At 41.6% G+C, this 22636-nt stretch overlaps 3 protein-coding genes and 1 pseudogene across 3 annotated transcripts; 2 read left to right on the forward strand and 2 right to left on the reverse strand.

Annotated features, from left to right (window-relative positions):
- Positions 1–1594: 1594 nt before the first annotated feature.
- LOC136472372 (NAC domain-containing protein 30-like) lies at positions 1595–3091 on the reverse strand. The gene is made up of 2 exons (XM_066470082.1): positions 2724–3091; positions 1595–2624 (listed from the first exon to the last, which is right to left on the reverse strand). The coding sequence occupies exons 1-2, from the start codon at positions 2899–2901 to the stop codon at positions 1837–1839; spliced, it is 966 nt and encodes a 321-aa protein (XP_066326179.1). The 5' UTR covers positions 2902–3091; the 3' UTR covers positions 1595–1836.
- Positions 3092–13558: 10467 nt separating this feature from the next.
- Positions 13559–14506, forward strand: LOC136469256 (L10-interacting MYB domain-containing protein-like). Its single transcript, XM_066467524.1, has 2 exons — positions 13559–13879; positions 13961–14506. Exons 1-2 carry the CDS (start codon positions 13559–13561, stop codon positions 14504–14506), a joined length of 867 nt encoding a protein of 288 aa, XP_066323621.1.
- Positions 14507–14883: 377 nt separating this feature from the next.
- On the forward strand, positions 14884–15874 carry LOC136469258 (protein ALP1-like; annotated as a pseudogene).
- A 1267-nt stretch (positions 15875–17141) lies between these two features.
- On the reverse strand, positions 17142–19746 carry LOC136472373 (uncharacterized). The gene is made up of 4 exons (XM_066470083.1): positions 19492–19746; positions 18221–18326; positions 17559–17707; positions 17142–17472 (listed from the first exon to the last, which is right to left on the reverse strand). Exons 1-4 carry the CDS (start codon positions 19678–19680, stop codon positions 17377–17379), a joined length of 540 nt encoding a protein of 179 aa, XP_066326180.1. The 5' UTR covers positions 19681–19746; the 3' UTR covers positions 17142–17376.
- Positions 19747–22636: the final 2890 nt, after the last annotated feature.

Genomic DNA, 22636 nt, shown 5'->3' on the forward strand with positions numbered 1-22636 from the left:
CTGGTGCCACCACTTATTCCGCAACCGCCACCAGCTATGGTCCTTGATTGACGAGTATCAATGCTGAACGAAAATGTATTGCACACTGTTTCAAGTATACAGACTCTTAATACTATTTATATTCAGATTCGAATTATGAATATCTGATGACTCATGATAGTGAAAAACTAAATTTATTGCACAACTGAATTAAATTTGCTGAACTCTAACAAACAACCATTAGTATGAGAATTGAAACAAAAGGGCAATGGCGGCTGCACTTACGTCAAGCAAGTCGGCGTTGATCCTAAACTTCCACGATGGCAGACCAATTCCGTCACCAAAGTTGTCACTGCTTAGGCCTTCTTGTCCAGCAGGATCGAACAAGAATACACCAGGAGCCATCTGCAGCAATGCACGGCTTAGTACAGTCCCTCATAGCAGTGTATCGAGAAATAAATCAAATAATACACTAGAACTAGGATGCGTGCTGATGGATCTCGCTACCACATGACTCCCTCAACCTTGTTGCCGCTGGATCCTATGGTCCTCTCCCCGGTGGAGAGGGCATCGTAGAGGAGGACGGCGCCGGAGGAGATCTTAATAGCAACGGTGTGGATAGGGAGAGGTAGGATGCAGTCATATGAGCAGGTTCCAATAGCACCTTGTTCACACAGGAACATGAATAAATAAAATTTGCATAATCTCAAATATGCAGCGATCATCTTATAGTAGTGTTTCTCATGATTATCATGAAATCATTGGCTGAGTAAGGAAATTGAAGGAAAAAAAGTTATCATCCAGAATAAGATGAAATCATAAAATGCACCTGCTTTCCTGATAAAGCAGTTGCAGTCGCCTTTTGTTAGCGCGGCATCGTCGAGGGCCTCTTCACAGTCGTCCGACGGCGGTCGGTGTCGACGGCATGGCTGTCGGGCGAGGAGGGGGCATTCCGGCTGCGTCTGAGGGCCAGATTGGAGTCGTGGCGTACGGCAGATGAGTGCCTGGCATGCGGCGGCGGCGGGGCGTTGTGGTATCCGGCGTCTTCTGCGGGGTGGCGTGGATTCGCGAGAGCGCACCACGGGAAGGACAGGAGGGGTGCGTCGATGTTGGTCTGGCGTCGATCGATGATCCGGTTTACGTGGAGATGAAAATATCTGACCAAGCGAGAGAGGGGCACCGCATGATTGTTTCCTTTCATGTATGATTATTGTTTTATTCCATGCATGTGGCCTCAGGTGATCGATTTGCTTCCTTCAAAGCAGGAGAGGATCGCAGGAATGGGAGTTTCTTTTTCTATCGCGCGGGGTATCGAACGGCCGGAAGGGAGGAGCGACCTCAAAAAAAAGTCGCACAAAAAATTGTCTTACTTTTGTTCTTTTTAGTTGTAGGAGATAATGCCACATGATTAAGTTAACCGTATACGTATGGTATGAAAAAACGAAAATACTTATGGAAGCGCATGAAAACAAATTAAGTGTCACGATTTCCACACGTGTACAGGCCGAAAAAATCATTACTTTCTTGTTCAGATAGAACAAGTCAATGATAACGAGAGGGAAATTAAACCATCAATCAATAGTTCATAATAAGCAAATGATTCTGTGTTGTGAGAGTACAAATTTTAGAAGTAAAAATCGACCATCAGAAGAATAGCAACTAATTAAGTGCTAGCTAGCTTAGCTTTGATCAAGCAATCAGTTCCAGATCTTAGCTGAAGATGTACGTGAAATGATGAATACACCCTACAAATATACGCTACTAGAGTATAGTGGTTAATACAGTACACATGTATAATCAGTCGTGCTGAATGAAGAGAGGTCGAGATCATGCATATTCAGATCAGATGTTGTCTTGTCATGCATCATTGTTGTTCTTGGAGCAAGAAGAAGGAGATGCCGGCGGCGGTGTGTGATGGAAATTCAGCTGCGCGGGCGGCAGCAGGCTGCTCAGCAGGTTCCAATCCACCGTCGACTCTGCAGCGACGGCGGCAGCGGCAACGTGATCGTTATAACTATGATGCTGCACGACGCCGTCGACGGAGGGGCTCTGGAGCGGTGGCATGTCGGCGAGGAGCTGCACCTGCAGCTTGGACTCAGCCACCAAGCCGCCGTGGTCATGTGCTGCCGGAGGTGCAGGAGCGCCGCCGCTCATCAGTAGCCGCGCTGCAGGGCCAGGGCCGTCGTAGTAGTAGGTGGCGGGCATGGTACTGGCGTAGCTGCCCGGCGGCGGCGGGTAGTAGCAGGCGGCGTGCCTGATGTGCTGCTGGTTGGGCATGGGCTTCTGGAAGGCGCGGCAGACGACCCATCCTTCCTCCTGCGTAGGGGCGTGCTCGTTGCTCTGCAGCCTGTACTCGTGGATGATCCAGTCGGTTTTCCGGCCGTTGGGCGCGCGGCCACGGTAGAAGACGAGCGTCTTCCGCATGCCGATGACGACGCTGATGGATCCGGCGGAGGACCGGGAGGTGGTGGTGGAGGAGAGCACCGGCTTGTCCCTGCCGGTGGCCTTCCAGAACCCGGCGGCGGTGGCGCGGTTGGTGCGCGTGCCGCTCGGGTACTTGCGGTCCTTGTAGCTGAAGAAGTAGTACTCCGTCGGCTCCTCCTGATCCTGGCCGCCGCCGCTGCCGCCATAGTAGCCGCACCTCTCTGCACGCACACACACCATGCATCGATCAACGATAGGTATCATTATATCATCCATTGCTGGACTGGAGACCATGCATGAACAAGATCGAACAAACATACCCTGGAGATCCCATGGCTCGATCCTGTAGAGATCGACCTCCCGGATGATGTCGAGGTCGATCTTCTGGGAGGCCACCTTCCTGGCGAGGTAGTACCCCACCAGCTCCTCCTCCGTCGGGTGGAACCTGAACCCTGGAGGCACGCATGGTGCCTGCTGCTGCTGCTGCTGCTCATCCATTTCGATCTCTTCCTGCAAATGCTCGATCACTCCACGGATCGATCGATCGAGATTATTTATGAGTTGCTTGCTTGCGTTGCGTGGTTTCACTTCAGATGGATAGAGGCATGCAGCAGGAGCAGAGAGAGAAATATGGTCCTAGAAATAGCAAGCAAGCTATAGCTACCAGCAGGCTAGGGAATGAAACATATGGTGGAAGTGGAACCAGCAGCAGCAAGCTTGGTTGCTTAAGGTGGACCTAACAAATCAGTAGTTGCACCATACTTGTACCCGTACTTACATGCATATATAGTTAGGGATGGATCGTCATATATATACGTACATGTTGGATTACTTTGCAATATCTATCATTTCGAATTTTCGGATATATATATATATATATATATATATATATATATATATATATATATATATATATATATATATATATATATAACTACTATCCTGTAGCTGGCTACAGAATAACTTATTCTGTAGCCACTTTGAGTTATGATAATTACTATGTTAATTTACGAGATTATAGTAACTCCTTACTAAGTGGTTTAATATAACGTTATGGTAAATATCCCCATGTGTTATAGTAACCCAACTATCGTAAATATGTATTGACATTATGGTAAATTAGTATATAAAATTATAGTAAATGGAGGTGGCTACAGAATAACTTATTTTGTAGCCGGCTACTGAATAGCCTCTCCCTATATATATATATATATATATATATATATATATATATATATATATATATATATATATATATATATATATATATATATATATATATATATATATATATCTGTGTGTATAGGAGTTATATATATTTATAAATATATATATGCCATAGTATGGTAGGAGGGTACGTGTGTGAAAATGAAGCAGCTAAACTAACTTTTTGGACTGGAAGGTAGAGTGTACGCTGGCTCGATCGGATATATATTCCTTAGCTTGGAGTGCACTTCAGGCCTCTGCTGGCTGCCGGCCGGCCCTCCTCATACATCTCTTTCTCCCTCTCTCTCTCTTACTCACACATCCCTCCACCAGCTTGTACATCATATCATGCATACCGGTACTAGCTAGCTAGCACAAACAACATACCCTCCTCGTTCAATTCTTCTTTTCTAGATTCTCTCACACCGTACCGTACCAACTTGCTGCATGCAGCTACCTATAGCTATGAGAGTGTTCGGCTGGGATTAAAAAAACATTGTTCATGCTGGAATGTGTGAGAGAAAAACACTGCTCCGGCTGAAAAAATAAGTCGAACAAGCCGGCTTAAAGTGCAGCCGAACACTGCCTATATCTCGTTGGATATACAAAAATATAACGATTATACGTAGTATGCTGCATACTCGATAGGGTCTATCATTATGATCGAGATCGAGGGGCTTCTTCTTTATAATACATACTCCCCCAGGTTGGTAAAAGAAGTCGTTTTGGACAGCGACACGGTCTCCAAAGCATAACTTAGACTTCTTATTTTTTTTAATATTTAATAAAAAGTGATATATGTATATTTTATGAAAGTATTTTTCAAGATAAATCTATTCATATGGTTTTCATATTTCCAAACCCAACAACTTAAAAGTTATTCGAGATTTATATTCTTAATGTTTGACCCATGCCTTGCTCAAAATGACTTCATTTATCAATCTGAAGGGAGTACTAAGTTTATATACAATATTCAAAGAACAGTATATAATACATACCAAGATTAATTATATATATCCAAAAAACAGGTTTGTGGGGACACGTCAGCTGAGGTACTAGCTAGGTATGCTATTGCAACAACAAGAAGAGGAGAAACAGGAGATGACACTTTCGGCAATGTTATTGACTGCAAGTAGCAAGTAAATTTGAATTTGCCCTCAAAGACATAGTATGCCCTACGTATATGTCATGTACTTTCAATGACTCGCCAAGTTTGTTTTTGTGAAAGGATGGCAAAAGCTTTGCAACATTTTTTTTCCAATGACTCAGTCAGGTATTAGTGGAAATTTACTAACGCTATATAGCTATATTTGTCGCAAAAAAAACACTATATATATATATATATATATATATATATATATATATATATATATATATATATATATGGAAATTATTTTCTACTCCCAGAGAGTAGTTACTCCCATGTGTATATCTCTAGATTTAGGACATATATGGCCCGGCGAAGTGTATGTAGATGGAGTATATCATCATGCTAGACCATCTAAGGTACTATGTATAACAAGTATGTATGTATATTCAGAGTATATGGTTATACTTATTTTATATGCTACTATCATAGTATTATATAATATATTAAAAAGTATGTGCTCTTTTAAAAAAAACCACGTAGTAAAGATCTGGAGTATCTTAATATTAGTATGGCAACATATTCAAACTGATAAATAAGTATGTACATATACGCAATGTGATTTATTGATTATAGGAGTAACTATATATATATATATACACACACTTGATTTTACTTTGAAGCACGATATGCTGCAATAATTTTCAAACGAGAGACTATATTCAAACAACTAGCACCATACCCAAACACACAAACATATTTTTTGAGAGAAACACACAAACATATAACGACACAAAATTCATATGTGCATGATGATCAATGATGTTTTGATTATGGGTACTCACCAGCCGATTCAAGAGGTAGGAACTAGAAGGGACGGGGCGATCGGAGCTACAACTAGTGTGTGGCTTCTGATGATATGCAGATGAGGTATAGAACACGATCAATGATGCAGGGATATTTATAGATGGGTAAAAAGCTACTTCTTTTGGGTGCCTCATGATGTTAAGAAAGAGAAATATATATTCAGCCTATTCGCTTGTTGGTTTCAGTCAGGGCTTATTAGCCAGCCAACAGTGTTTTCCTCTCACAACAAACCAGCACCAGCCGGGCTTATCAGCCCAGAAGCCAACTAGCGAACAGGCCGACTGTGTACTTCTAGCTACGTACAATTAAGCTACGGCAAGTGCGCAGATGTAAAGAGTGAGGATAGCAGTCTAAGATTCTAGAGAGAGAGAGAGAGAGATTAAAGGAGCGTGGGAGGCAGAAATTTGAGAGCGAGAGAAAGAGAGATCGAAAAGGTAGCTTAATTAGTTTAAATATTTTTTGGTCGGTTAATACTAACTAATTAAGTATTCCTGAAGCGACCACCACCACCCCACTAACTATATGCATGCATGCCAAAGGGACCTCACCTGATCTGCTGCAAGTACTACTATACTGATGATTATATTGGCCTGTTGGAGATCCCTTTTTATTGTTGCACACATACTCTGTCTTTTCCCCTTTTCTAAATTATACTTCACTTTAGTTATGTCTGAGTAAAACTCTGGCAGATCGAGTTTTTTAAAATATTGATAACATCTACAAATCCAAATAAATATGCTATTAAGACATATTTCAAGGAGAATTCCTAAGTTAAAATTAGATATTATCTTAAGACAAAGCTAAAAGTGAACTATATTTTGGATGGGGGGAGTAAATCTAGTGTGATATTCGTCCCCTTCGTGTAGCATATATAGATAAATTCTTAAAAAACTAATAATGTAGCCAAGCCTCTCTACTATGCATCAACATTATAGACAAAAAATATACTCCTCTGTTTTGAATTGTAAGTCGTTCTGATTTTCTTAGATACATAACTCTTACTATATATATAGACACATATCTAAGATACCTAACAAGATCTATGTACCTAGAAAAAACAAAAAGACTTACAATTTGGAATAATGGAGAGCGTAATTGAAATTAGGTTGCATGAAAAATGATGCATCATATAAAACCTAACGGCCTTATTGTCATACAAGCATTCTTCAATAGAGGGATCCGATGAAGTAATTATATATTAACATGATTTCCTGGTCGAGAGACTGAACTGACCACAACTAACAATTGTTGATTTGACAAAGTCATAATCATAGCACGATCAGTTTTTGCAACACTCCCGGGTTTCGCCAATTTTAATTGTAGACTACAACAACTCACAAATAAAATAAGATTCTTTTTTGTGTTCTATAAGAAACAACAGATAAAATAAATTGATACCCTTGACACAATCACGCACGCACAATAAAATTTGTATACATATAAACTATTTACATTATTCATGCATGAACGGTTCATGATTATATTATGAAAGAAGTTGTCATGCAATAGTTTGTCTATTATATATGTTGGTAATAACTAGGAGATGGAGTTTAATTTAATTTTGTATGCAGAATCTTTGGCGCAAACATTGCTCATGGACTCGCAAGTTGTCACACGCGCGCACGCATATATAAAATAGACAATTGCGCCGTTATATTGTGCTGCAAGGCTGTGATGCTTGGAACAGACGTTATGTCACCTTCTTCACAATTCCTGGGATCTCCTCATCGATATGAATGATCCTGTTTGTTAGATTTCCAACTCAGTCTGACAGTGAAATGAGTATGAGGTTTATGCGTGTGGACCCCACTACACAAAACAGGCACCTCGCAGGATAGATGATGCCATGCATGCTTGATGAATCGCCAGTAGTGGGACCACCACTACCTGAAATAAAATGTGAGCAACATATATATACGGTATATATACCTACCTTCCGTCTAAAAAAATATAATTCTAGACTTTTATCACGTCAATCTATCCTAATTTTGACCAAACACATATAAAAAGGTAATATATTATAATTGGATTCATCATCATGAAATATATTTCCATAGTATATTTGCATATTTGCAATCATAAATGCTAAGAATATTTTCTATTAATTTTGTTGAATTTCAGAACTTTAGATCAATCAATATCCAGAGTTATATTTTTTTGAACGGAGATAGCTAGTATAATATGTTACAAAGCAGCACTCATGATGATGATCAGAAGCGAGGAGGATCATCCTTGGGAAGCACAATTGACTAGATATCCTTATATTCACCATTGTGCCGTGTTGCTATATATTCTCGTATGTTCGTTCGGACGGCAGTATAATATATGTTCTTTTTGGTGGTCAGTTCATGGTTGTGGCTGTCACTGTCTAGACCGGTGAATGCAATGCTTCTACTCAATTGATCCATCCACCAGGATAAGGTAAACCAATCGAAGGGTCTGCATACCCTCCGTCTGAAAAAGGATGTAATTCTTCTTCTCTTCTTATAGCTAGTTAGAAAGAAGACTATGTAAAGTTTAACCGAATTTGTAGAAAAGTATATAAATAGTTATGATACCAAATAATTACTACACTATTTTTAATATAATCAATGAATAATCTAATAATATCTATATATATATTTTTTTTTGTATATGTGGTATCATAAATGTTGATATGTTTAATTTTATATAAATTTGATCAAACTAAAGATATTTTGGCTCAGTACTATGCTAAAATTGTATCCTTATCATGCTACTGACCTAATTAGGTTGCTGGATGCAGGAAGGCATGTGTGTATACTATCGCGCATTTCTAATAATATATTCCCTTCCTCCTAGAAAGGGTGTCATTCTCACTTTCTGAAAAGTAAAATATTTTCAATTTTAATCAAATATAAGAAAATATTAATATTTATAGTTCATAATTAGTATCATTAGATAAATCGTTGAATGTATTCTCATAATAAACTTATTAAGAGATACAAATATCGTTATATTTTCTACAAACCTAGTCAAACTTAAGAAAATTGACCGGCACGAATCTCATAGCGACACTCTTTTTTGGACGGAGGGAATACACGTGTAGCACCCAATTTTAAGGACAAAACCAGATACACACCATATGTGAGCCTAAAAAGTTAAATCTCACATATAGCTACAAATAAAGGTAATATCAATAGACGATGCTCAATATATAACACACTTAGTATAAAGTATATAACCTTATATAGCAAACAGCGGAAAGACAACTCCGATCTTTGGGTAAAGACTGTAATTCCACAGGGACAACTGACTGGCTGATCACAAGCCTAACTTCTTCAAACTCTAGCAATCTGGTATCCATCCGGGATTTTTATCCAAATATTTGAAAAAAAAATAAAACAAGCGTAAGTACATATCGTACTCAACAAATATAACATGGGGTTCATGAGGCTCAAAAGGCTGACACTGGTTTAACTGCGATTAGCTTTTAATGAGTCATCTTTTAGCAATTGGGTGGCAACAATTTTATTCACAAGCCCATATAAACATATGATCAGGTAAACATGAATAATGAACAGCATAAACAGTAATCATTAGTGTGCATCTTCATCATCGGTATCATCCGTGTTCTTCATCTATTCCGTAAGGGTCCAAGGCCACTCGTGACCGTGAGCACGGCTGATAGACCAGTTTTACACTCTACAGAGGTTGTACACTTTCACTATGAGTCGTGATTTACCCTTTCGCCTGAGGCATCTAACCTCTTGACCTACTACCAAGGAAGGTCGGTAGGGTTCACTATGAAGCCTTTTAAAGATTTGTCTAACAAGTTAGGGCCGCTAAGGTTTCCTCATCAATAAGCATGAACCCCCCTCTAAGGAGTGACTAACAAAATACCAAGAAACCAAAGTGCACCCTCTTGTCAGGCCAAGATCATACATGTCGGAGCCCCTCTTACGCCATAAAGGTAACCACTAACAAGCTAGAAAAGGTCCTCATACTGAGCTAAAGCTAGAGCCGTGTAGTCCTCACAGCTGTACTATAAGTCTCGAATATTCGCTTACAGATAAGTCCTTAGGGAGAGAAATCTAGAGCACCATAAAAACAGCCAAATGCTCTAGCCCCTTGTTCCATGTTGCTAAAACTCATCTTTTAATATTTATTGCATATACCATTAATCAAGTTACAAGATCATGGCTTTAGTTGAGCACTAGCATCATACTACCCAATGCAATTCCCCATAGGTGACAAGGAATCTAGGATATCAAATAGCTAGGAAAATTTACCACGGTTGCCAAGGTAGACACATGCAGTATGCATTAAATTATTAAAGTGAATAGGACAAAAAGGAAGATCTAATGCTATACTTGCCTTAAACTCTAATCTTTGTTCTAGTCCAAACCTTCAATGAATTGCTTCTGGATTCACCGCGTATAGCTCATCGACTGGACATGATCATAAAATACCACACAAGCATCCATGCAATCATACACGAAGCAAACAATAAAAATAAATTAGAACAATACACCAAACATAATAAACAACAGGTAAAAAGGTTTTAAAGATGTTCTACACGTTACTACGAACACACAAACACGAAAAGCAATCTAATCGGAGCTATAACGAAAAAGTTATGAATTAAACAAGATTTCTTTTAATAAAATAATAGATTAAATCTAACCTCAAATTTTAAAAGATGAAAATATATTTAATAGTAGGATGAATATGTAGATTACTCAATTACGAATCTAACGTAACTTGAATGGATCAGAATGGAGTTAAAACGAAGATTTTATGGCCTAAATAAGACTAGTGGCAAAATTATAAATAGATGAAAGCGTATTTTGGATCTAACCGAAGAAACTACGTTTTCAAAAGAAGAAAACATATTCTGAATCTAACAAAGGAATTTTACGCTTTCTAAAAGAGAAAACGTATTCTGAATCTACTAGATAGAAACTACGCTTTCGGAATAGGAAAACGTATTCTGGAAGTGCACCATGGACTGCGGGTTATATTACGCGAAACTGCAGGCGCTCTTTTGCAAATAAACCCAGCAAAGGGGTACGGGCGATATTGGACCGTTGGATTAATTCTGGACGGCCAGATTAGAAAGGAGGGGGAGAGAGTCACTGGCCGAAGAAGAAAACTAGTGCGACGGAGCTCCATTACTGGCAGTGAGAAGCTCCCCGGAGCGCTTGGTTTGGACCCTAGAGGCCACGGTTTGATGAGCCGAGAGCATAGGTAATAAGAGGAGAAGACGGCGAACTCACCTAGGGTCTTCTTGCGGTCGATGGTGGGTCTACGGCATCGGGCAGCGCGGCGGCGACGACGAAAGGAGGAGAAAAATCTAATTTACTACACGAGAGATTTCGTAAATTAGGGGCTCCCCTTACGGTAGTTTTGGTGTGCTTTGCCCAAGGAGTTGGTACATATTTATAGGGAGAAAAACTCCCCACATCTACATCAACTAGCAATATGGTACTAATTGATATTGCACCTTCCACATTTACTAATGGACCTAAATAATCATTAAAACCCATTTGTAAATAAATGCATGGGCCTTTGAGATTTATTAGGATTATTGCACATGGGCTTTGAGAGTTGGTTGGAAAATGAGATATATTATTTATTTTTGGAATTAATTAATTTCATGAATAAAATAATTCTAGAAAGTCCAGAATTGATATTTAAGCCACGAAAAATACTCCGAGCCTCCGAAAATTTGGGAAAATTTCCAGATACACTTTGGAACATGATGAACCCAAATAAAATATTTGGAGCTCATGAAAAGATTGTTGGGAACATGGAGCATAAAGATTAAGGTGAAGGAGGTAGAAATTAAATTCCAGAAAGAAGCTGGAAATTTCCTAGAGACAGATATTCGTCTCCTAAACGTATTTAAAAAAACATATTTTGCACATAGAAACACAAGGTGCGACCGGCATGAATGCAACAAACACGTTTCTACCTTAAGATAAATTTTAATCTAATGAAAATTTATTATTTCCCCATATTTTCATAAGCATAAAAATACAAAATTAAATTATTTTAGCTCTATTTTAAGAGAAGCAAATTTTAGAGTGTTACAACACGTCTCTAACTATCTAGTAGTCGTCAAATAAAGTTTATATTTAAAGAAAATGCGGCAAGCCGCAGCAGTTCTCAGCAAAGCTAGCTTGACAAGGAATTATATGGCGTAGCTTAGTTAGTCGCAGAGAATCCGTGATGTATCAAGTTCATCCGGATTTGGAAAGAGCTTTTGGACCTACCAACATACCATGACGCCAATAATTAACAACTAATTAAACAAAGTGTTCGTTGTCAGTTGAGTGTTGAGAGATATAAATCTTGTTATCATCATCAGGCAGGCCAGATAGGCCCACTAAGACCCTGTTTGTTTCAGCTTTTCTGAGTCTCGCTTATAAGCTGAGCAGGCTTATCTGATAAGTCGCGATCTGAAGAATCTGTTATCTGAATAAGCTGGGCGTTTGGCTGTCCTGATTATGGCCCTGTTTGGGAGAGCGTTTGCTCAGCTTCTGAGCAAGATAAGCCGAAAAGCCCGCACAAACGCCTTGCGTTACGAGCATATCGGCGAACGCGCTTCCGCGACTGTCGGTCGCCCGCGACGCTTCCCAGATCGCGAGCTCCACCCCGCTTTTCCCAAATCGCGCAGGCTTTTCGTCTCCCTGCCCTCAGACCCTAGCGGTCCGTGCTCGCTCCCTCCCCCGCTCGCTCCCTCCCCTGCTCGCCAGATCCGCCGCCGCCTCCCATTCCTCAACGCCGGGCCTCCCCTCCCCCTTCGCCGGAGCTCCAGCCAGTGCGCCGGCGGCCGTCCCCTCCCCTCCTTCGGATCTCCAGCCAGGGCGCGCATCCGTTGCGGCTCCCCTTCCGTGTTGCCGACAGGTAAGCAGCCGCGGCGCTTGCCGTTCTCCGTTCCTCCTCTTCTCGAATCCTCTTCCGAGGTACTGCAACTTGATGCATTTCTTCTCCGCGCGGAGCGGCGCGCTTGGCCTGTAGGTGCTGGAGCGGGGTTCGAGCTGGCTGGATCTGTGTTGCGAGGGAGCAGAGCCTGCGCCGGCGTCGCTTCCTTCCCTTTCTTCCCTCTGTTGCGGCCGTCCGTCGTCTGCATCTCTCACTCCGACCGTCCGTCCGCCCGTCGTCACCAGCCTCCTCCCTCGCGCCCACCGCCGGGATCCGTCGCCCCGTCTGCGCCCACCGCAGGTATGGGCCCTGCTTCTGATCCGGGAGCCTCTGGTTTGCCTGCCTGCCATACCATGCTTGCGATGAATTCGGCGGTTTGGTTTGGTACTGGGCTCCTGCTGGAATGTTGGGATAAGGCTCTTCGTTTGGGATCCTGGCCGTGTTTTTGGCCGTGGGTGGGCAGGAACTGGATTGGCAATGTAGATCACATCTAACATGCTCCATTGATATGATTATTTAATGCCTTTGGTTGATCCACCTGCTTCCTTCTTTTTCTGGTAATATGGTACTTGGTGTCTCATATCCTTGCCCTTCCCAGGGAGAGTCAATTTATTTTGTTTACATCGTGAGAATCTGGTGGAAATGATCTCATTTCAATACTTATTTTGTAACACTGGAACCTAAGTAAATCTTGTTTGGTTATGTCTTGCAATATGCAGCTAGATTTACTTACATAAGAAAATGTGTTCCAGTCGACAATTTGTGAATGCATTAGATATATATTCATACACATGTGTATTTAGTCCTCGCGTGATGGCGCAATGGTGTCACAGGCATTTTCTGTGCATACTCATTAAGGGTTGCTTTTTTCTGTTGCTTGCCATATCTTGAATGATGTATGTTAAGGAATCTGTGGCATGATTTTACATGACATTTCATAAATTTACGTCAACTTTTAGTGCTTCTGTTCAGTAGAATTGGTGACTCTGGTCTACTTTTGAATGGGTGCTGAGCTCCACTTGTTCTGAATATGTGGCTCAGTACAATTGGTGACACTGCTGTTTTTTTTTCTTTCATGTACATAGACATCCCAGTTTGCTTGAATAGATGGAAAAAGCATCAAAACCTCAAGCAAAATGGGATACTTTTGTCGCCAAAGTTTACAATGAAATATGCGTAGAAGAAGTGCTTGCCCATAACAGGCCACACAATTGCTTGAATAGTGTGGGTTATGCTAATTTGGTGAAGAAGTTCTTTGAGCGGACAAAGAGGCCATATGACAAAGAGCAAATGAAGAACAGATGGGATGTACTGAAGAAGAAATATGCACAGTGGAAGACCTTGAACATGAGAGCCACTGGGTTGGGAAGGGATCCTGTGACCGGATGTATTTCTGCCAGTGATGAATGGTGGGCAGAACAAAATGCGGTGAGTAGTTGAGATGTCGTCTTTTGTATTTTAGTACTCATCGGCATGTCATCCTCTAATTGTTATCATTTAATGTTTCAGGCTATGCCAGGATGTATAAGTTTCAAAACTGCAGTTCTTGAGCACGAGGAAATGATGCGGATAATGTTTGATGCTATTAGTGTGACTAATGAGACATCCTATGTTCCTGGAAGTGGTCCTGACGATGGAGAGGGTGAGGAGCATGAGGCCGGTCATGGTGATGGTGATAGTGAGAGAGTCGAAGGGAGAGGTTCACCACATGTCACACCAAATGCTAACAAAAGGCCAGCTCAAGGTTCCCCATCTGGAAAGAAAAAGAAGACATATAGAGATCAACTTATGAAGAGGTTGGTCGACACATATGAGAAGAAGGCCCAAAGTAGTAAAAATTCAGCAACTTCTCATGCGGTTGATCATGTTAGAGATGAGATTGGGGCTATGTTGGAGCAAGTCATTAACGATGGTGCTGAAGAAGGGAGTGATGAACACTACTATGCCACCCAATTGCTTAAGAAAAAGGAAAACCGTGATGTGTTCGTTACTTTGAAGACACCGAATGGGAGGCTTAATTGGCTGAGGCGGGCATGGGAGGACCGGAAAATTTAGTGTTGTTATGTAGTAGTGAAATAAATTGTTCAGTTCCAGACATTAGTTGATGAAAATTTAGTGTTGTAATGGGTACATTATTTGATGATTTATGTCATGACTTTGCTTGTGCTGAATAATTATTTGATGAACACTACTGTTCCTTTGCTCATGCTTCATAATGTGTACCTATTTTAGGTGTTGAAATCAATATGAGCATCTCCAGTGATGAGGATGCAAGTCAGGATGAATCGGGTACTGATGAGGATTTCATGGTTGCATATATTGCAATGGAAATGATGGGGTCAACTAGCAGTGTTGCAAAGAACAAGGAGGTGGTTCCGGATGTACCAGTCATGACAGGGATACAATGGGTTGAAATCCAACTAAATGATAGAGTGCAGTGCTACAACATGTTTAGAATGACAAGGTCAGTGTTCCATCGCCTTCATCGGACTTTGGTTCAGAATTATGGCTTGAGATCAACTAATGATATTTGTACCAAGGAAGCCTTAGGCTTGTTTTTGTGGACATGTGGTGCACCTCAATCGTTTAGACAAGTTGCAAATAGGTTTGGTCATTCTTTAGAAACTATCAGTAGAAAGTTTAGTGAGGTACTTGACTCAATTTGTAGACTGTCTATTGACATCATAAGACCTAAGGATCCACACTTTGGTACAGTTCATCCAAAACTGCAGCAAGCTAGGTTCTGGCCTCATTTCAACGATTGCATAGGCGCCATTGATGGTACACACATACCTGTAACTGTACCAAAAAGTGAACAGGCAAAATACATTGGACGACATGGTTATGCTTCACAAAATGTCATGGCGGTTTGTGACTTCGATATGTGGTTCACATTTGTTGTCACGGGTTGGCCTGGATCTGCTCATGACACTCGTGTATTTTTTGGATACTTTAGTCACCTACAAGGATAAATTTCCACATCCACCTGAAGGCAAGTATTACCTTGTTGATTCTGGGTATCCTAATAGAAAAGGATATCTAGCACCTTACAAGGGACAAAGGTATCATGTGCCCGAATGGCAACATGGTCGTCATGCAGTGGGATCGAAGGAGGTGTTCAACTATGCTCATGCATCCCTCCGAAATGTGATTGAGCGGTCATTTGGAGTTCTCAAGATGAAGTGGCGCACTCTCTTGCAGTTACCTAGCTATCCAATTGAGAAGCAATCAAAGATTATCGTTGCTTGCATGGCTCTTCATAATTTCATTAGAGACAATGCCATATATGATGAACATTTTGAAACCTATGTGGAAGACAGTAGTGGTGTTGGGTCCCAAGTTCCTTCAGCTGATGGTGGTTTGGCGGATGATATGAATATGTGTGCTTTCCGTGATGCTATTGCTAATGCGTTGGTTGGGTGATTCATTGTTAGAAACTTGAGTATTTTGTAGCAATTACAATACCCAAATGGATGTTATTTACGACTATTATTGTACATTGCAATTTAATGGAACCATATTGCTATCTCAAACTTTAAAAATATTTCCACCATTGCCTTTCAATCATTGTGACGAATCAAAAGAGGTATCATCAGCCTCAGGGGTACATAGGTCCATTTACATCCAGAACAGATAATCTATCGCCACCGGTTGTTTCAGTTTTGCTTCTGTTCCAAGGTTTAGTTTGTTGCCGCACTGCATGCATATACACACTGATGCCCGGTTCATCCCCTCACTCTCGGATATAATCCTTTTTTAAAAGACTGATGACTTTTTATTATATCGTCAGTGGAAAAGAATTGTGCTACAGGCACTGTATTGCAAAACCCAGATGTCCACTACCATTCTAATAACAACGTGTGTTTTTAATCTCTTCTCTAATAACAACCGGCAAAGGCTTTGCACGGAATTACAACAAAAAGGGAAGATACAGTACGACTAGTTGTATTGCAAGTGTGTATATATGTTACCTCCACTTGTTGTAAGTGGTGTAAAAGAAATTGTACATCACTTGTCATGTGTAATTAATAAGCAATGGTGCAACCTCTATATATGCCCATAAACCTGAACTGTAACAACAATATAATGAAGTTCAGAATATAATAAACTTGTAAGTGCTGTCAGAAACATTGTGATCAACAACAGTGCAAGCTCTAAGTCCATATACAAACCTGACCAGCAAATAAATTCACAATATAAAGCGTGCATGCAAAAATGGGGAAATATGGCCAAATAGGGGTGAAAATTGACCTGAGCATCTCGGGTATCCTATATGCTGCGTGCTGCCATCGACCTTGCAAACAGGCCGGCTGGGCTTGTCAGCTTCAGGTTCGTCGTACAAGCCACCAAATCATTTACTGGCTGACGAACAAGAACCAACCCCTTACCCAGTCGAAGCTGACAAAGAATGTCATGCATCATTCAGTCCATAGTACAGCCAAAAAGGATTTTGATGTGGGCAGAAACATCAGATATTAGCTTATATATATCGACACCAGATGCAGTGAAATTCGAAGGACAATTTCAGATTAGAATGGGCGTAACGATGGATAAAATTCAGCAGTTCTGAAGTATTCTTCAGGTAATCAACAATCAAAAGCTGCTGCACCCAACCCAACACAAGGAAAAAATAACCATCAAGCAGTTCCGACTTCCGAGGTTTAGCATCAAACGAATGGGCACATCAATATCACAGGCCTAGTGTCCTCGCTCAAAGAAATTATGTGACATGATAATATTACAGGGTAATGAATGGTCATCTGCGCACCAAAAGGTCCACAAGAGCAAAATCTGACCATCTCTGAATGTTATATTCTGCTACCGAAACGAACACCGTTCCAGGAACATGATTCTCGGTTAGACCAATTGCATCAAGAAAGCCGACTTTCCTACTAGCCAACAAATTACATAGATGCAGGTTAAGATCAGTCCTGCTTGTTATGAGCCTGCCGAGAACGATGCCTGAGCTCTGCCCTTTTCCACCTTACGATTAGCATGCAGAGCGTCACAAGAGTGTTCACCTACAAACATGCAAATAAACAGTTACTGGTAATGAAACGAAACTGATGAAGAACAGAAAAAAAAAGGATCAGAGAAATGTGATTACCAAAATAAGGATCGTTATGAAAAGGAGGGGACCAGACCAGATGACTGAAATGAAGAGGCCTTGGGGATCAAAATAGTTTTGGGTGGAGAAGCTCTTCCAGTTTTGTCCCAAGAATGTGTTTAGTCTCTCAGCAAGGAATACACCAGAAACTGCACCAAATCAAGCAGCATATAGGTTATAAAGGTACACACAATCATATTAAAAGTAAAGTACATAATTGTGAATGGAACAAAGCCAACACAGGTTTTCCACACATATTCCATTATTAGTTACATAAACCATGCAGTAATTCTTTCAAGTGCAAATTTGGAAACTTCCAGTGTTATGGCAAGGAAGGTTAGGTCTACAAGGTTAATACATCCAAAGAAAATGTTCTTATTTTGACAGGTTTAAGAACAGACAAACCTGAGCTTTAATTTGACAATTATAAGACAAGCTGCAAGGCATCATGTGTAGGAAAGACCCATTTATTAGACATTACAGAAATATCAGTACTCAATGTGGGTATATCTATCATGACGTTTCAAACTGGTATGTTGTAACAGTATGGGAAGGAGAAAGGATAACCAAATGTGATAAATGACTTCCACATTCTGTAAGTTATAATGGTATGGGGATTCTGAAGGGTCAAAAGGAGAAGGTAATAAAAAAATGATACTCACATGTTAGAGCTGACAAGATGAGCTGGAAATTGACATTCCTCCTCGAGATGATGGTAACCAATAGCAGAATGGCATGGAAAGTTAGTATGCTGATTAGCCAAGGCTCCTGTAAACAGAAAAGCCAATTGGTGAAGTTGATGAGACAAAAAAAAAGAAAATTGGTTAAGAAAACAATAATGGTCATGCCGAAGTACTAGTATTGAATTTTCACAAGCTGTCAAGCATAGATCGTGTCACACTACATTTGTTGTCTTTTATGGCTTGCTCACCACAGGATGAACCCTTTGTTTTTGTTTTTCCCCCAATATCTTAGGAATTGATATGTATGGTCTATGATACACTAACACGTCAGCTGACTGTTGTATCAGTGTCCAACACTGTGTGCAACACTGATACATATTGCTGGAATGTTGAATATTTATGCACTAAAAATGAACATGTTTGACGCCAGATACATGGTCTACACCTTCCCGACACCTGCTTGATTCAACCCCAAGACATAACCACTAACACAGACACTTGATCAGTTCAGTGGATGAGTAAATTTAGGAAGCCAAGCTCAGGGCTCTGTTGTGGATTCACACTGGCAGGCGTGCATGCTATATTGTCCTAGCTCTGGTGTGGATTCGCGTTGAGATTCAGGCAAGTGAGCATGAGAACACCACTGTGCAGAAACCTTACACTTCACACAAATGTAATGTAACAACAAGTACCATCAACAATATATAGCCTCCACTATACCACGATTTCAAGGAGAAGGGCTAATTTTTGTGTGATTGTCAGTGCATCAAAGTTGATGGCAGGTCCTAGGGTAGGTTGAAGGATCAGTAGCAAACATGCTACCTGAATAATCCAAGAGTTGAAAGAGGGATGCGCTCCCGAAAATGAATGTTGGTGCATACAAAAATATTTGATGAGAAGGAAGTCAAACAAAGGACATAAAGATTACTCCTTTATGGATTGCTACTTTTAGAACAGGGAATGACACGATCCATAATTCCCTTTGCTGATTTGATTCATTGTCACTTAACCAGTTAACCTCAAGGAAGCAAGTTTCAGACCATGGAGTCAAGTGTGATGGCATCTAATAAACTATCGAAAACTAATGAAGCATATATAGCAGCGTAGCTAGATCCACGCACGCGTAAGCACAATACAGAGATTCCATTCCATTCCATCAATCATGACGGATGGGGGGAGGAGGAGGAGGATGGCATGCAGGGTTGATTGGATGGATGTCCAGCACGGAGCCCGAGCGTGCGTGTGTATACCTTCCAGTCGACGGCGTGGAAGAAGCCGATGAAAGAGTCGACGGCGGGCGCGAAGCCGGTGCGCAGCTCGGAGGAGACGCGACCGAAGAGGTCGGCAACCACGTCGGCGTGCTCGTTGAGGGCCGAGCGCACCTCCTCCACGGCGCGGCCGAGCACCGACGACCCCGCCGCCGCGGCGTCATCGCCCATCTCCCTCGCTCGCTCTAGATCTCTCTCCTCTGCAGTCGGGATCGATCTGCTCAGAAAGAGAGAGCCCTGCTTTTCTGGGGCCCGCAGGTCAGTAGTTGCATTGCAATTGCAATCGGCTCTCCCTTCCCTGATTGGGCTTTTATGGAAAAAATGGGCTGGGCCAACTGAGGCCCGTTTAAACATGGGCGGGCCCGGCATTTTCCCTCGCAAAAATGTCTTCTCTCAGCTTTGTTCTCTTTTCATTTCATTAAAAAAATCTCTATTTAGCAGTAGAATATGACATGGTTCCTTATTTAGCACCGAAACGATAAATTTTTTCTAATATAGCACTGAATTCTTTTTTAGTTCTTTCAATAGCCTTGCCGTTATATTTAGCCTCTAACATCGTAAACTATGAGTTCAAAATACTATTTTACTCCTATTTCGTGTGCAGCCACATCAGTACGTTAACGGTGATATTTTATTGCATAGGTTTTTTTATAGTACCATTTTCTTACATTGAACATTTTTTATAGTATATTTTTTTGGACCATGAATATTTTTGGCAGTACAATTTTTTGCACGGTTTAATTACGACATCACAATTTTGTGGATAGTACCAAACACACAATTTGTGTATGTGTGATGGATGTTTGGTACTGTGGAAAAAATATCATTGTCCACAAAATTATACTGCCATAAATAATATGTAAAAAAATAAGTTGTAATCGCCCATCTCCCTCGGTCGCTTGCTCTAGTTCTCTCCTATGAAGTAATTTCTTTATTGTTAACTTTTTTAAACAATTTTAAAAATTAACACCATTGCTTTTTTATGTTAGAATCAAACCCATTTGACTGCGTCTAAGTCCCTGGCATGGCCAAATCGTGCCGCTGTGCCGCCCAGCCTGGCGTAGCAGGGCTGCCATCGTGGATTGTCAGTATTGCGCTGACCGCTAACGTGGTCGTGCTTGCCGCACCGCCGACTCCGGTGCGGCAGCGCCGCGCCACACCCACTTGGCGCGGCAGGGGTACGATGCAGAGGCACCTTGGCTCCCTCCCCCTCTCTCTCCTTCGCTTCTTTCTCTCCCCCCGTCCCCCCGCTTGGCTGGGCACGCTCAGCGCTGGAATCGGCGCCACTGGCCTCCCCCTGGCCAGATCAGCCTCCGGAGCAACAGTCTGTTCGGTTGGCTGGTTCGTATCGTTGCTGGTTTGTGAAGAAGTACTGCTGGCTGGTTTGTGTGAGAGAAAAATACTATTCTGACTTAAAATTTACGATCATTTACGACATGCCATAGCCAAACGAGGCTGCAAGTTGGTGGTTGCCTCCTTGATCAAGTTGCGAGGCTCCCCACATGGCCCCACATCTCACTATCTTGCGCCTTCAGCAAAAATAAGTGCGAGGCTGGTAGTTTTTAAACATACTCCAGTAACCATCTCGCCGCTCGCATTTTCACTTCAGAATGGTTCGCCTCTCAAGCGTTCCTCTCCACGAAAGGATTTCCGCGTCCAGGCATTGCGAAACGGGAGTGGAAGTGCAGGCGTTGAAGCAACATATCAATCAGTTCCGGTTTGCACTGAAGCGACAAATCAATCAGTTCCGGTTTGCGCGAAACGGGCCCGGCATCCAGCCCAAGCAAAGGCTAGAAACACGACGAAAGGCCGAGCTCTTGCCAACAGGTCGTCTGTTCGGAGCGAAAGTCACAGGCCTTCATGGCCTAGCTGGCTCCCCTTCGCACTTTCACGCATCACCCGCGTGCCATCCGAGATAAGTGCTTGCTTTTTGGATATAATTTTAGCGTGCCTGTTGTGGTTCGGAACTCGTTTTTTTAAAGAACAGGAGGGGAAGGAGCCCATACTAAAAATTTATTAAAAAGGTGAGGAAAACATTAAAAATGCAAGGAGCCACGCTGGTTCGAAACTCGTCAAAACCTCAACACCTCTGACGAGGACATCACTCCATCACATACAAGCCAAGCCAAGGAAAGGAAGAGGACCAGCGTGGGCGTTCAACTCATCTTCATCCAACGTGAGGAGCCCACGGTGGACTGGTGGAGTATAAGACATCATTGCGATTTTGCTGAAACTTGTTGGACAAGGTGGTTAATTCGCTGTACAAATTGGTCGATAAATCCATGAACCAGGTTTTGCGATGGTGCACACACTGACACGTTCTTCAGAAAATTATATACTTGTATATATGTACGGGCTTTCACACACATTCTTCCAAATTCGATGTAATTTGCTTCGTCTCATTTTCGGGGCGGATTGTCGGATTTTATAAATCAATGGTTTTTTCACTACAACTTTCGACTAGTTTCAAAAGGCACTCACATTCCATGCATCGCTCGTGTTTCCATTCCAAGATATTTGCAATACTCCGACGAACTCGTAGAACATGTGGAATTTTGGGTAGCCATGCACAAGATACCGATGAATGAGGAGGCTGAGGATTCAATTCGATGGCGATGGACTAGAATAGATGGGGATATACGACTATTAGTGCCTACAAAATACAGTTTACAGGGACCTTCAGGCTAACCCCAATCTGGAAAACATCCGACAATATCTATGTAAAGGCTGTACCTTATCAAAAGGGGCTCATTATGCAAATTATTTGGGATGGAGCTAGAAACACCGCAACATCTATGTAAAGGCTGTACCTTCACAAAGGAGACTTGGATATTAGTACAGAACAGTTGTGATATCCCCAAATTCGGAATATAGACCAACGCGGGTCAGTTTATAACTACCGGCGGAGACGCTGAGCATCCTTTGAACAGCTTCGAAAGAAGTTTTTTTTTATGGAATTATCATCTATTTCTGGTGGAATATCGATTGAGCCGGTTTTTCTTTCGGTTGGGAGTTGTTAGTGGTTTCCTTTCTTGCTTTGGTGTTTCATTTGACCCGGCTAAATTTGCTTTTCTCTCTCCTTTTGCTGAGTTGTGCTTGTAACACCGATATTTGCCATTTACCTGTC

Source organism: Miscanthus floridulus, chromosome 8, assembly GCF_019320115.1.
Source record: "Miscanthus floridulus cultivar M001 chromosome 8, ASM1932011v1, whole genome shotgun sequence".
NCBI lineage: Eukaryota > Viridiplantae > Streptophyta > Magnoliopsida > Poales > Poaceae > Miscanthus > Miscanthus floridulus.